We start from the raw sequence: 12,444 nt of genomic DNA on the forward strand, positions 1-12,444 counted from the left end.
AGAAATTAGACCATGAATCAGTTGTTTGAACTTTTTTCCTCCCCTGGAATGTACTTTCTACTGGCGGCAGCAGTATGAAGTGGCGTATTCTTAAATTGATCTAAGGTATTTACATCGGCACCTTTTTCAATGGAAACTTTTGCTGTTTTCGCATTATCTGTGGATTTAAATCAATCATACTTGAATTTTTTTCACGATCACTATGACCAATCACGGAAAGATACCTTTAATAGTAGTTAAGTGAAGTGATGTTTCTTTATAGCGAATAGTAGCACTCAAATCGGCACCATTTTCAATTAGCATTCTTACGGATTCAGCGTGATCGCCAGCTACATTGAAATGATTCAAACATTGGAAATTTCCAAACTTTTTTTTTCATTTGAAAACTTTTCCAAGCTTACCTCGATAAACGATTGCCAACAGAACTCCATTTGGACTTCCTGAAAAATTCCAAGTTTAAATAATATTCATTTCAATTTCAAACAAATTAGAATTTGATCACTTTGAGAAACTACTTTTTCGATTCACAAATGTTTGTTCAACAAATTACTTAGCAGCAGCTTTTCAATGATATAGTAAGCTATCTATCTTATATAATGTGGGAATTTGTATTCATTTTCAAGGAGATATTACCGATATCCCATAAAAGATCCAAATAGCGCTCTCTCTGACTTTTTGAAGCAAAACCAATGGCAAAGATACAAGCTAATACCAGAAAGGTCCTCATTTAACTGTCTCTTGGAAACCGTTGCACGATCCTGCTACTTTCCCCCAAAATAAGAGAACATTTCTTTTTAAATATTTTCCTTCGTTGTTTCGGTTAGCACCGATAGCAATTTTGTACATTTACGAACTTACCATTCAACAATTGATATGAAACTCAATCAATGGCTTGCAAACAAACGATGTTCACATATTTTTCTACCAAATGCCCGACACGTATCTTCTGATCAGCAATTGTCTAACAACTTTCAGTGTATATATTAAATGGTATTCGATGACGCCATGAAATCGGTACATTTTTCTAGCCAATTGGTGGTTTCACTTGTTTACGCATAGTCTATAACTTTAACTATATCAAACAAAAGATGATATCGGAAAACCTCTCAAACGCTGAAGTGACCTGACTTGTGTATAAGCAATGTTCTTATACTTATCAATTACGTAAAATATCGATGATTCAAAATCGGAACAGTTCGAAAATGACAATTTTTTGAGCCTTTCAAAAAAATCTTTCACTTGATTAGATATTCAAATTTATTGATTGAATATCCATTCATAGAATTTCTCACATTCAGATCGATATAAAGGCTTTCACTGAAAAGTATTCAAAATGACGCATAGAACACCGAAAGTCGCTACTGAAGGAATTGAACTTCGTATTTTTATTGTAAGGGAGAATTCACTCATTTGTGTCCTTCTTTCACTCAGTGAGAAGAAAGAATAGTGATTTTTCAAAATCTTCCGAATACATAAAATGAGCAATGTATAAATTTTAACAAAACGACAACAGTTCCAGCATTTGATTCCCTTCAAATCCCACATGCTTCGATGAAAATATTGCTGAAGAAAGAATGGAAATTAAAAGAAATTTCGTTTTTCTTGATTATTTAAAAATTCATTTTTTTTTATTCATTTTTTTTCATTTCCATTTTGGAGATTCTTATGCTGGGATGTATATACATTCAAGGGGAAGGGGAATTCATTTTTTTTTCTTTTCTTAGCCATGTAAAGTTGGCATGAATAACGTCACCATTAAATGGGTCTATTTCGTTGAGGTGCAATTGTTGATCATTGGCCTTACATTTGACGTTCGCATCGTTTTGGAATGGCGAATTTCTTCACAGTGCTGGTGGCGTAGTTGCTCATGTCCACGTTGCGACCACGTTGGATTTGTTCTTTGTATTGTTGAGCAGCTGGATCGTTGATGTCACGGCCAACCACTTCAACGTTTTGAATGACTTTGCCATTGGCTTTGGTGCCTGGTGGGCAGACGGGCAATGGGCGTTTGCTGAAGTAAATGCGTTGGTTCTCGAAATCTTCAACGAATTGAGTTTGGTGTTTGGTGCCGATCTTGGCCGGTTGATTCGAGTTCTGGTTGGTGTTTTGCTTGTTCTCTTCCCAGTATTGGGCATTTTGATATTGACCATTTGGTTGTTGTACTTGGTCTACCGGGTTTTGCCTTGGTTTCTGCGATTTTTCCATCTTTGGCACTGGATGGCTGTACAAAACATCGTCGGTTGGGTATTGCTTTTGTTGGATGCGTTGTTTCAATTGTTTCATGACGTTGTCAGTGGCTGAGTTTTCATTGACAACAGCCCATGATGCGGCGAACTCTTTGTCGTTGTTGATGACTTTGTTTTGTGGTGATTGCATTTCGTTTGCGTTTTGGCCGTTGAATGATCCACAAATACCGCGGTTGTTGCGGTACAAGCTCTTGCTGCGGAACTGCACGTTTTGACCGTCGTATGTCACTTGCATGTTGCCTTGAGTCGTTTCAACGCGAAGACTGCGAGCTTGTTGTTGTCCTTCGACGACAAAGACGCGTGCCAACACTTCATTCGGGTTTTCCGTTGAGGGTACCTCAACTGTCGACGATTGGCTCAAATCTTGTTCCTTTCCATTGACGAAAAGACGTGGGCTGTTGTTGCGTTCGGTGCTTGGGCTCAATTGCACAGTGATGTCATTCTTGTTCTGTTGATGCAAAACAATCAACACTTCCTTGTTGTTCTTCTTGGCATCGCCGTACACTTTTGATTCGTTGTCGACGAAGTTGTAGGTTTGTTGTTTCACCTCATCAGATTGTTGGGCATCACGCACCAAAGCCGAGACCAAGTGGACGCGTTTGTTGTTTTCATTTTGGTTTTCAGTGTAGACACCTTCGTGCATTTTGTGCACAGCCAAGTGCCATGTGTTACCCATGGTGCCGTGTTTGACGGTACGGTTTTCAAAGGTGTTGGTTTCTTGGCCAAATACTGTGCATGTGTCACGGTTTTGGATGAATTCGCGTTTCAATTCTTCGTAGATGTTCCAGTTGGTGGGTACAACGACCATATTCTTGGTCATCGATGGCATATGTACTCTGTTCCATTCGGTTTTCATGGTTGGTGCTTTCAACGTCAAATTGACCGATCTCATGTCTGGTGAGAAACGAATTTCGAATGCAACCTTGTCCTTTTGGCCTTGGTATTCGGTGTCTTCAATCGAGTTCCAGAGAGTGGTGTAGCGTACGTATTTGTATGCATGGGACAATTTCATGCCGAATTCCTTTTCCCAAACTGCAGTCGGAGCATTTTGGTAGTCAACTTCAACATCGATGTGATCAACGGTGTTCGGGTACACGAATGGTGTTTCAACGGATGATCTTGAGTTGTACACTTGTTGCATATATTTGTGGAAGTCTGTCGATTGTTTCATGTTGAACTTTCCTTCAACGGTGGCCAATTCGAGAACATTGTCGAGTGAGTAGCTCAGTTTGAATTTGACGTCAGCGAATGGTTTCAATTGATGGTTTTGTTGGTTTTGTTGACGGAATTCATCGGCTGTTTGGTATTTGGCATCGACTTGCAAGTACATAGCTTTGCTTGGTGAGCCCGATGTGGATTTCTGGGCGAAGAATAGAATGCGGGATTTTCCTTCAGTCTTGCTTGATACGCCTGAGATTGTGGCAACGTATTGAAGTTTCTTCTGTCCAACGAATTCAACCGAAACATCCAAAACATCAGCGCCATTTGTTGCGGGTATGCCTGAAATGGGAGAGTATTTTCGATTTTCATTACAAAAATATAAAGAAAAACTTATTCAAATCGCGTGGAAAGAGTGATTCAAAGTGGTAAATGAATGATCGGAAGAAATCGGATTGATTAGCATACCTTCAGCGGCGTTGCGCATGAATTGTTCACGGCGTGGTTGGCTGTTTGATTCGGTTGCGACTGGGATGGCCAAGTGTTCGCTTCCATCAGCTGATTGTCCTCTGGCTCTTGGGTGAGTTGATTTTTGTTGGTAGGTGTATTGGTTCTGGCCATTGACGGATTCGCTGTCGTATTTAAAGGTGAATTTGGTGGCTTTGGTGGTTGATCGTTTGGCATCCAACATAACATTGAGTGAGTAGTGTTGTGGTGACATGTATTGTTGGCCGAACATAAAGAATGAGGTCAAACCGTGGTTGCGCAATTGCTTGAACACGTTGGCGATTTGGTTTGAGTCCCTTTCTTGTGTTCCCTTCATAACGAACACGTAGCCAGTTTCGTTTTCGCCAAGCTCATTGTTCGATTCGCGAATTGGACGTGAGTGAATTTCCTTAGTGTGTTGGGATTCAGGCAATGGACGGAAGTCGAAGATGTTGTCGCGGGCGGTGAATGGCCATGAGCCCATTTGCAAGACTTTCGTGGATTTTTCGGCGTTCAGTGGCTTGAATTCGGTTTTGATTTCATGGTTGAGCAGATCAATGTCGCTTGAAATACGAATTGGGACATGGACTTGTACCTTCTTATCGTAGCCGGCTGTATAGCGTTGGCTTGTGCTTGGATTGATGAATGAAAGTATCACTTCGCTGTTGACAGCGTAGACGGCATCGATTTCACCAGTTACGTTAACAGTCTCTGGCATGCGAATCTGATTTTCAGCGTTGTCAACCATATCGGGGTTGGAGCGAACACGAATCTGGCCGTTAACTTGAACAAGCATTGGCGTACGGAAAGTGAATGTGAATGGAATACCGGTTTCAAGTGGGAATGAGATCGTAACATCGTCTTGATTGTAGAATTTGGTGTATTTAACATCGGCACCGTTGCGGAGTTCGTTGACGATCTTCATAATTTGGTGTGGGTTCTGTGCGAATGATTGTTTGTCGAAGGCAAAGAAGCGTTTCGATCCAAGAATGTCGAAGAAGATTTGTCCTTCCAATTGTTGTTTGGCTTGGTTTGGTTTCATGTTCAACAAGCTCATGATTTTCTTGGCTGACCAAACGGACTGTTGTTGGGTGGAGTCTTCGTTGTAGTTGTAGTAGCCGTAGTTGTTTCCATTTTGGTTGTTTTGGCGGCCCGATGATTTCGATGAGTTGATATTGTCGTTGAATGCGTTGATCAACTCTTCGACGCTTGAGACGATGGCTTGGTATTCTGCACGGCGAGCGAATGCACCGAGGTGTGCAACTGTGTTGACATAAACTCCGCTTGGAATGAAACTGTCACCATTGACGAAGTAGCTCGATTGTTGTTCGTATGCAGCATCAATTTGGCTGATGGTGTAGTCGCGCAAGTAGGTGCGTGAGTATTGGACTCCTTGTTTCTCTGGTTTGAGTAAGTTCAAGGCAGCTTTAGCGTTGCGGGCGAGTTCAATGTTCTTTGGGTTGGTCAAACGTGCGGCCGATTCCAAAGCTGATCGGACAGCGGCACGAACGTCGTTACTCTCTTCGGTGTTTGTCTCTTCGGCCAAGCGTTGAAGAACAGATGCAGTTGGATTGGCGCGGATCAGTTGGAAGACGGCAGCCGAACGGACTTCATTAGTTTCGCCTTTGTTTTGGTACAGTTTGTAGGTAATCACCTGACCCTCCTTATAGTTGTTAACCATGTATTTGTCCATTGCCAAAACGATGGCCAAACGCTGGAAATCACTTACACGCTCTTCACCGGTCAAATATGGTTCGAATACGTTTGCAACGTCTGAGTGTCCCAAGTTACCCAAAGCACGGATTGCATACAATGTGTTTGCAGCATCTTGTTCTTTGACATAGCTGTCGAGCAATTGGGCAAAGTATGGAATAACCTTTTCAGATACGAATTTACTGTCACGATCAGCCAAGCGGCCGTAGGTGTTGACTGGATAGTATTTGCTGGAGGCTTTATTGTTCGTTTGACCACGGAACATGAAACGAGTGAATGCGATACCGGCGGTTGTGTTGACATTCCATTGGTTTTTAACGGCATCATTTTTCACGAAATCCTGCAAACAAAATAAAGATAGAAAAGTTATCAGATAATGTGAGATTTTTAAAAGAAAATCTAAAATTTCAACAATTCATAATAGCTTCAACGAAAACGTCAACTCACAAAGAATCGTTGTTGCATCTCTTGGGTTGGCTCGCGAATGGTTTTTGGGAATGCGGCGATCACTTCAGCAGCTTCTTCACCCTTTAATTTACCTTCTTCGATCCATCCCATCAATTCGTTGATGGCTGGTCCAGTTCCGGCGCTCAATAAAGCATCGCGGTACACTTTGCAGCTTTTTTCCGATGTTTGTTGGTCTTGTTGCTCGAAATAACGGGTCGTTTGTTCGATTTGTTCGGCGTTCATGGTGCGAATGACTTTGGTCAAAACGTTAAACTTGCGAAGTGTGTACTTGACGGGCATTTCACTAACTTCTTGCAAATCTTGTACGATTTCAGCGACGAGCTTTTGAACTTCAGTTGGTGCGTTGAACTGCTTTCGGTTTTGGATTGATTGACCTTTGTAGCCAACGAAGTAATTGAGAAATGGGTTTTCTGGGGCGTTCTTCAATGTTGGTTTTGGCTGGTAGTATTCTTGATGCTCATCGATTGACTCATCTTCATAGCCGTCAACATTGTTTTGGTTCGATTTGCGTTGTCCGATTGAACGAGGGTTGCGCCATTTTTTCTCAATGGCTACATTAGAATCGTAGTCGTCGTTCTCCTCACTTTCGGATGAATCTGGTTTTGGGCGAATGGAGTTTTTCGAGTCTGATGGCAAGTCGTATGAGTAGACGAGGTTACCAACATCGATCAATTGCTCGGTTTGAATTTGTGGTTTGCTTTGGGTCTCTTCCATCGACACCAATGTCAAGTTGACCTGGCTCACGACCATTGAATCATGTTGAGTGTCTTTTTCTGCATGGGAGAAAAGGGGAATTTCGATTTTTCAGTTATTAGAGCGAATATCAAATGATGGAACGTATTCCGTGTGAAATGATGCGAGACTCACCTGGGTTAGCTTTGACAACGCGGTTTGTGGTGACCGATGATCGGATGGTGAACTTCTCGAATGATCCAGAGATGATGATGCGGCTGACGGCTGATCTTGTGAGACTACCCATGAGGTTGGAGCTTGGTTTCCATTCGTTCATTCCGTGAATTCCAAAGTGGTAGCCCAAACGTTGTTCGCAATTGGTGTAGTTCTTGGTTTTGTACACTTCATAAAAGTGTTCACCTTGTTGCAATTGAACATTTGAATCGTATTCTGGGTAGGCTTGAGCCAAATACAATGGCACACGGGAGATATCGTAGAATGATTCGCATTTGCCAGTCACCGTTGGTTCCATGACTTTGAATAGCGCCTGGTTGTGGTTGTCCTCGTTGTCTTGGTTCTGTGGCAAATGGTTATCTTGGCTTTCCATTGCGTTTCTGGCCTGAATGTCGACTTGCAATTGACTGAGGATACTCTTCAGTTGGTTCAATTCGACGTTGGTCATTTGTTTGTCGACGGCAATGCTATGGATGACACCTTCGTTCAAACGGATCTCGAATGGCTTTGAGTTTATTTCCATTGGGCGGTACGAAAGCTTTTCTTCTGGCAGGTGCTTAGCTGGGCCTTCGGGCAATGCGTCATGCCACTCGCTCTGCTCTCCGTTTTGCAGCTTACCAATCAAGACGTCATTTGAGAATGGGGCAATGATCAAATCGGCTTTGGTGTATGTACCGACCCATTGATTCTTCAAATTCGGGATAGCAGCTACGGATTGAGTGTGAACCTTGTAACGATACTGCGTTTGCTGTTGCCAGGCTCCATCATGTTGCTTGGCCGCGCCGAGCGCAACTAAAAACAAACACAAAACAAATGCACACAAAAATAATTAGTTAAATTCAAATCGAATCATTTTGAATGAAAGAAAACGCTGTCATTTTTGGCCATTTAACAATGTAGAGATTTCTCATAAGTGTATAGCAAAGTTTGATTTTTTCAAAAGAAAAATCCCAAACTTCCTCAAAGACACTGAACGACTCCTACTTGTAAAACACAAATCACAAAATGTGGAGACCAGAAAATCGACGATGCTTTTCACTATTTTTCAGTCACAATCAAACTGAACAATCTTCATAGTCTAGCAGAAATTCATTATTTTCTCACACTGTCACTTCACTTGAAAATGTCTTACCCAAGAAACAAAGTATGACTGCTGTCTTCATCATGAACTGCCAATTCGAATCCAATTCCAATTTGCTTTGGTTTGTCGTAAGCTGATGAACTGTCTCACTAGGTTACCTACTGTTCAAAAGTGATCAGTGAAGTGATGTCCTGAGAAAAATAGCACCCCTTTTATACTTAATTCGTGGGATTGAAAAGTGTTTCATCAAATATCGATAGAGATTAGGTTTTTCGTGTCGATTACTTGCAATTGCAACAGATGTGTCGTATGTTCAGTGTTTACATGCATACATTTATTGCTTATGCCAAGCACTTTTCGGGCGTATGTTGCGAAAAAAATGTTTTCATTCGTAAGTAAGCCATCGTCGATGCACGTGCATGAAAAAAACAAATCCATTTCAATCCCATTCTTGAATGAAATCATTGAAGTCGTGACGAAATGCGCTGATAATATGCAAGTGTACCAGTCTAGACCTTTTCCCTATTTTTAATTAAGTTCAATGGCAGTTTCCTTGACGAACGAAACTATCATCAATATAACAATTTTAGTATACATGTGTGATACAAAGTAAACGCTAGAGATAACCATTGACCTATACCTTGCGATCGACTAGCCTTGAAATCAGCCATTCAATCGGTTCGAGTATTGACTCCGGCGGCAAAAGTGCATGGTAAGCGGTATAACAATCAACACTCAAACGGAATGTGTGCCAATCTCTGTGTGGTTTTCTTATCAATATGATAGAGGAGCGCAAAACGCGCAAACAAATCGAAAGCACTAGAAATCGAGATGCAATCATTTCCTATTCATTTTTGCATCGAAGCAGACAATTTTCGTTTCCATTTGAAAAGAAAAAAAAAAGATCCAAATTGGTCAAGACCTGTATGATAGCGAAAAGTAAAGAAAGGCACGAGTCAATTTCATTTTTTTTTATTAATCATTTTTGTATTCATTTTCAATTGTTCAGTGAAATTTGTTTTAGGTTTAATATTGTGTTTTGTTGTGTGAGTGAATATTGGAGTGAAGTAAATGCTTTCCTCTGTTTCGAAACGGTGATTTGTTTTACTTTTCTTCGCTTGGTGTTCGGCAGCCAATGGTTTTGGGAAAATTGTTCTATGGAAAAGACGCAAACAATTTCTGATTCATTTTCTCACAATGTTGCGATTATACAATTTAAAAAGTTCAACATGTAAATGGTTAAATTTGATGGCATCGATTTTTTTTTTTTTTGGCTGGACCGAGATCTTGTGTCACAAATCGCTTCCGATTTCGGAAAGAAAATCATAGAAGAACATTCGCTTAACTCCAGTGATTATTCAATAGCAATAATTAATAATAATAATGATGATAATAATAATAATCATAACTAATCGTATGTACGCATTCAAAGTAATGGTTTTTTTTCTCTTATGATTCTTCTCTTCTTTGTTTGTCGCCGTCTTCTTTATCATCATCAAATTTCTTTCTCTCGGTGTGTTCCATTCAAAGAAACAAACAAATCAAACTAAGTTTAGAGGAATGAACGAGAACAAACATATCCACACAATACACAGACATTGCTCTGAATGGGCTCAGAGATGTCTGCAGAATTTTTTTTCTTCTTGTTTTCATGTTTTTTGGTCATCATCTTTCTACTGGCAATACTTTTTTTGTTTGGTTTCTTGTCTTTAGTCATAAACATTTCTCTCTCGATTTATTTTCATTTCATGTGCAAAATGTTACAGACGCAAGCATGCACGTGTGCGCCCGTGATATCGCTCACAATGCAAAAATATCTTCATCAGGAAGATGTTTCTGTACATAGGTAAATGTTTTTGTGTTGGTTGCTGTTGTTGTTTATTTTAGAATTGCGAAAATTTCCTCTCATTTCTACACTTTGAATGGATCTTTGTCTAATTGAGTGTGTGTGTGTGTGTGTTTGTGCTTATTTTATTGATTCTCTCTTTTGTTTGCAAAATGTCTTTTTTTGAAAAGTACTCCATTGGATGATTGGCCGCCGTTTTTGTTGTTCTTGTTCTTGTGTGTGTTTGTATTTAGCGATTTCTTTTCGTTTGATTTGAATCGGATGTGGTTCTCCTCAGTTCAATAATGATAATCTAATAAACTTTTTGGTTCATCATAAATGTTGCACAATCTGTCCTTATACTCTAGCATTCAATGGTACATACAATTGTTTCTCTTTCATCGCCATTATTTTCACCTTCTTTTGTTGCATGATTGTAACTGGATTGTTTTTTGTTCGGTCTAAATCAATTCATATAATGTCTAAATCAATTCATCTGAGGCTCATTTTGTCCCATATGGTTTCTCTTTTTCTAGATTCGCATTTTTTTTGCCTTATTCATTCATTTCCATTTTGATTTACAAGAGAGAAAAAAAAAAACAAAATGATCACTAATGAAAATGACGATTGATTGTTCCATGTGAAACGAAACTATTGCAATGGGTCTACGTTTTGATTCAGTAACAATTTAGTTACAATAGTTGCTGATGGGCCCTATTTTTGAAGAGTGGTTACATGTATTTTAAACAATTTTTGCTTCTCTATATTCTCTCAAGATCAAGAGATCCATTCAAAAGAATCCAATTTCCATAAATCCAGAAGAATCCATGTAGAAAAAAGAAACAAATAACACGTACCCTTTGACAGGAAAACGGGAGTTGGGCAATCATCTAATGTGTGTGTATGGCTTATGTCATTTGTATGCTTTTGGCTGATTGATTGTTTGGTTTTTTGTTTTTCTTCCTTTCTCAGGGGAGTGCGTGATCAACATAAAATCACAAATCTATAATTATCTATATGTTTTCTAATATCAGCATAAAACGAAAGTAATTTCTTTCTCTATGTGTATCTTTCTTTGTCTCGCACATTGTCTCTCAGTTCAATAAATGAAAATGAACAGCACAGCGAAACGAAAAAAAAATAAAAATAAAGTACAGAACTCAGTGGTCAATTATTAGTTTTGTCCATATATATTTGTCGAATGTGCTAGGGGGGCGAAATATAATATAAAGCTTATTTTTGTCTCAACAAATTTGCATGAAATTACTTGATTTTTTTGTTTGTTTAAACTCATTTTTGTTATTCTCTCTTTCACTTGGTTCGTATTTTTCGTAGAAACACAAGTACTTCTTATTTAGTCATCTTAATAGATAGGTACATTTTCTAGTTAATTTTATTATGTGTGGTTTTTATTTTCTCCATTTCTTCTTCTCTGACTTAAACTATACAGTGGTTTTAATTTCATGTTTATTTTTTATCTCATTTAAATTTGGTTTTACTCTCTGGTTCGCTTATAAATCATGTGTTTTACATTCATCAAAATGAGCGTGATTGCTTTGCAATGGAATTCATTTCATTTTTTATTCTGTTTGGTTTTGTTTCTCTAATTTTCAATTCAAAACGCAATCGCTGCCGTTTTTTTTTTAAATATATATAGATTTTTTTTCTTCAGAATAACGCGCGACTCATTTCCGAATGTGGTCATTTTGGAGTGCATACATATTCACACATCGCATTTGCACGGGGGGATTTGTGTTTTGAGGGTTTGTGTTGAGATCAGCTCCTAATTGGAATTTTTCCTTCGTGTTTTTCATTTCATTTCTCTTCATTTTTGTGTGTGTGATGCTGCAAATGCATTTGTATTTATAAGCATTTCTATCGGCGGAACAATTATCTTAATTGTAAATTATTCACGGACTAGACTTCATTTTCTTTTTTCACTATACAAACTGTTTACAGTTGAATTAAAAATAAAAAAAAATCTGACTATAAATTAAAATCAAAATTTAAAAAAAAACTATCTCTTTGAACTGGATTTGTTTTTTTTGCTTTGGAATTGAAAAATCAAAAATCGATTTTTAAACCGAAATACATGTCGTCGAGATCGTTATTTGGAATGTGTTGATTTGGAAAATATCACAATAAAAAAGACAGAAAAATAAAATAAATAAATAGTGATGCTGCATCATTCAGTGTGTTAAGGGTGCTAAAAACAAATAAATTAATCATTAAATTAAATTAAGACGTTTAAGTGCTACAAATAAATTAAGGTCATTTGGTCTAGAAGAAACTAAAAAATTTGACTAGCTCATTCAGTTACAGCAGTTAGCAAACTATTACACAATGCTCATTATCTTCTCTACTCATCTCGTCTTCATCATTTTCTTTGGCTTCAATTTGAATCTATCTTCTTTTTTTACACACCACACATCATTTTCGCCGTCGATTTTACCGAAAAATTGCAATGCACTTTGAGTTCACTTAAATTTTTGTCAATGGCAAATCGATCAAAAATCGAATGATAATCGCCAATTATGATTACAATGAACTGGATGAATCTC

General features: G+C 38.6%; 1 protein-coding gene across 1 annotated transcript; it reads right to left on the minus strand.

The window, feature by feature from the left end:
* Positions 1-1,596: 1,596 nt before the first annotated feature.
* LOC129574669 (vitellogenin-A1-like) lies at positions 1,597-8,469 on the minus strand. The gene is made up of 5 exons (XM_055456970.1): positions 8,110-8,469; positions 6,939-7,769; positions 6,051-6,844; positions 3,873-5,943; positions 1,597-3,746 (listed from the first exon to the last, which is right to left on the minus strand). Exons 1-5 carry the CDS (start codon positions 8,141-8,143, stop codon positions 1,801-1,803), a joined length of 5,676 nt encoding a protein of 1,891 aa, XP_055312945.1. The 5' UTR covers positions 8,144-8,469; the 3' UTR covers positions 1,597-1,800.
* Between the last annotated feature and the right edge of the window lie 3,975 nt (positions 8,470-12,444).

The sequence above is a fragment of the Sitodiplosis mosellana genome, unplaced genomic scaffold (assembly GCF_009176505.1).
Source record: "Sitodiplosis mosellana isolate CC-2019 unplaced genomic scaffold, AAFC_SMos_1.0 Smas_scaffold_6165, whole genome shotgun sequence".
NCBI lineage: Eukaryota > Metazoa > Arthropoda > Insecta > Diptera > Cecidomyiidae > Sitodiplosis > Sitodiplosis mosellana.

Coding starts and splice junctions, on each gene's coding strand:
- LOC129574669 (XM_055456970.1), bottom strand. CDS start 8,143: ATGATGAAGACAGCAGTCATACTTTGTTTCTTGG. Junction 7,770..8,109: donor AGTCATACTTTGTTTCTTGG/GTAAGACATTTT, acceptor GTTTGTTTTTAG/TTGCGCTCGGCGCGGCCAAG. Junction 5,944..6,050: donor AGATGCAACAACGATTCTTT/GTGAGTTGACGT, acceptor TTTTGTTTGCAG/GATTTCGTGAAAAATGATGC.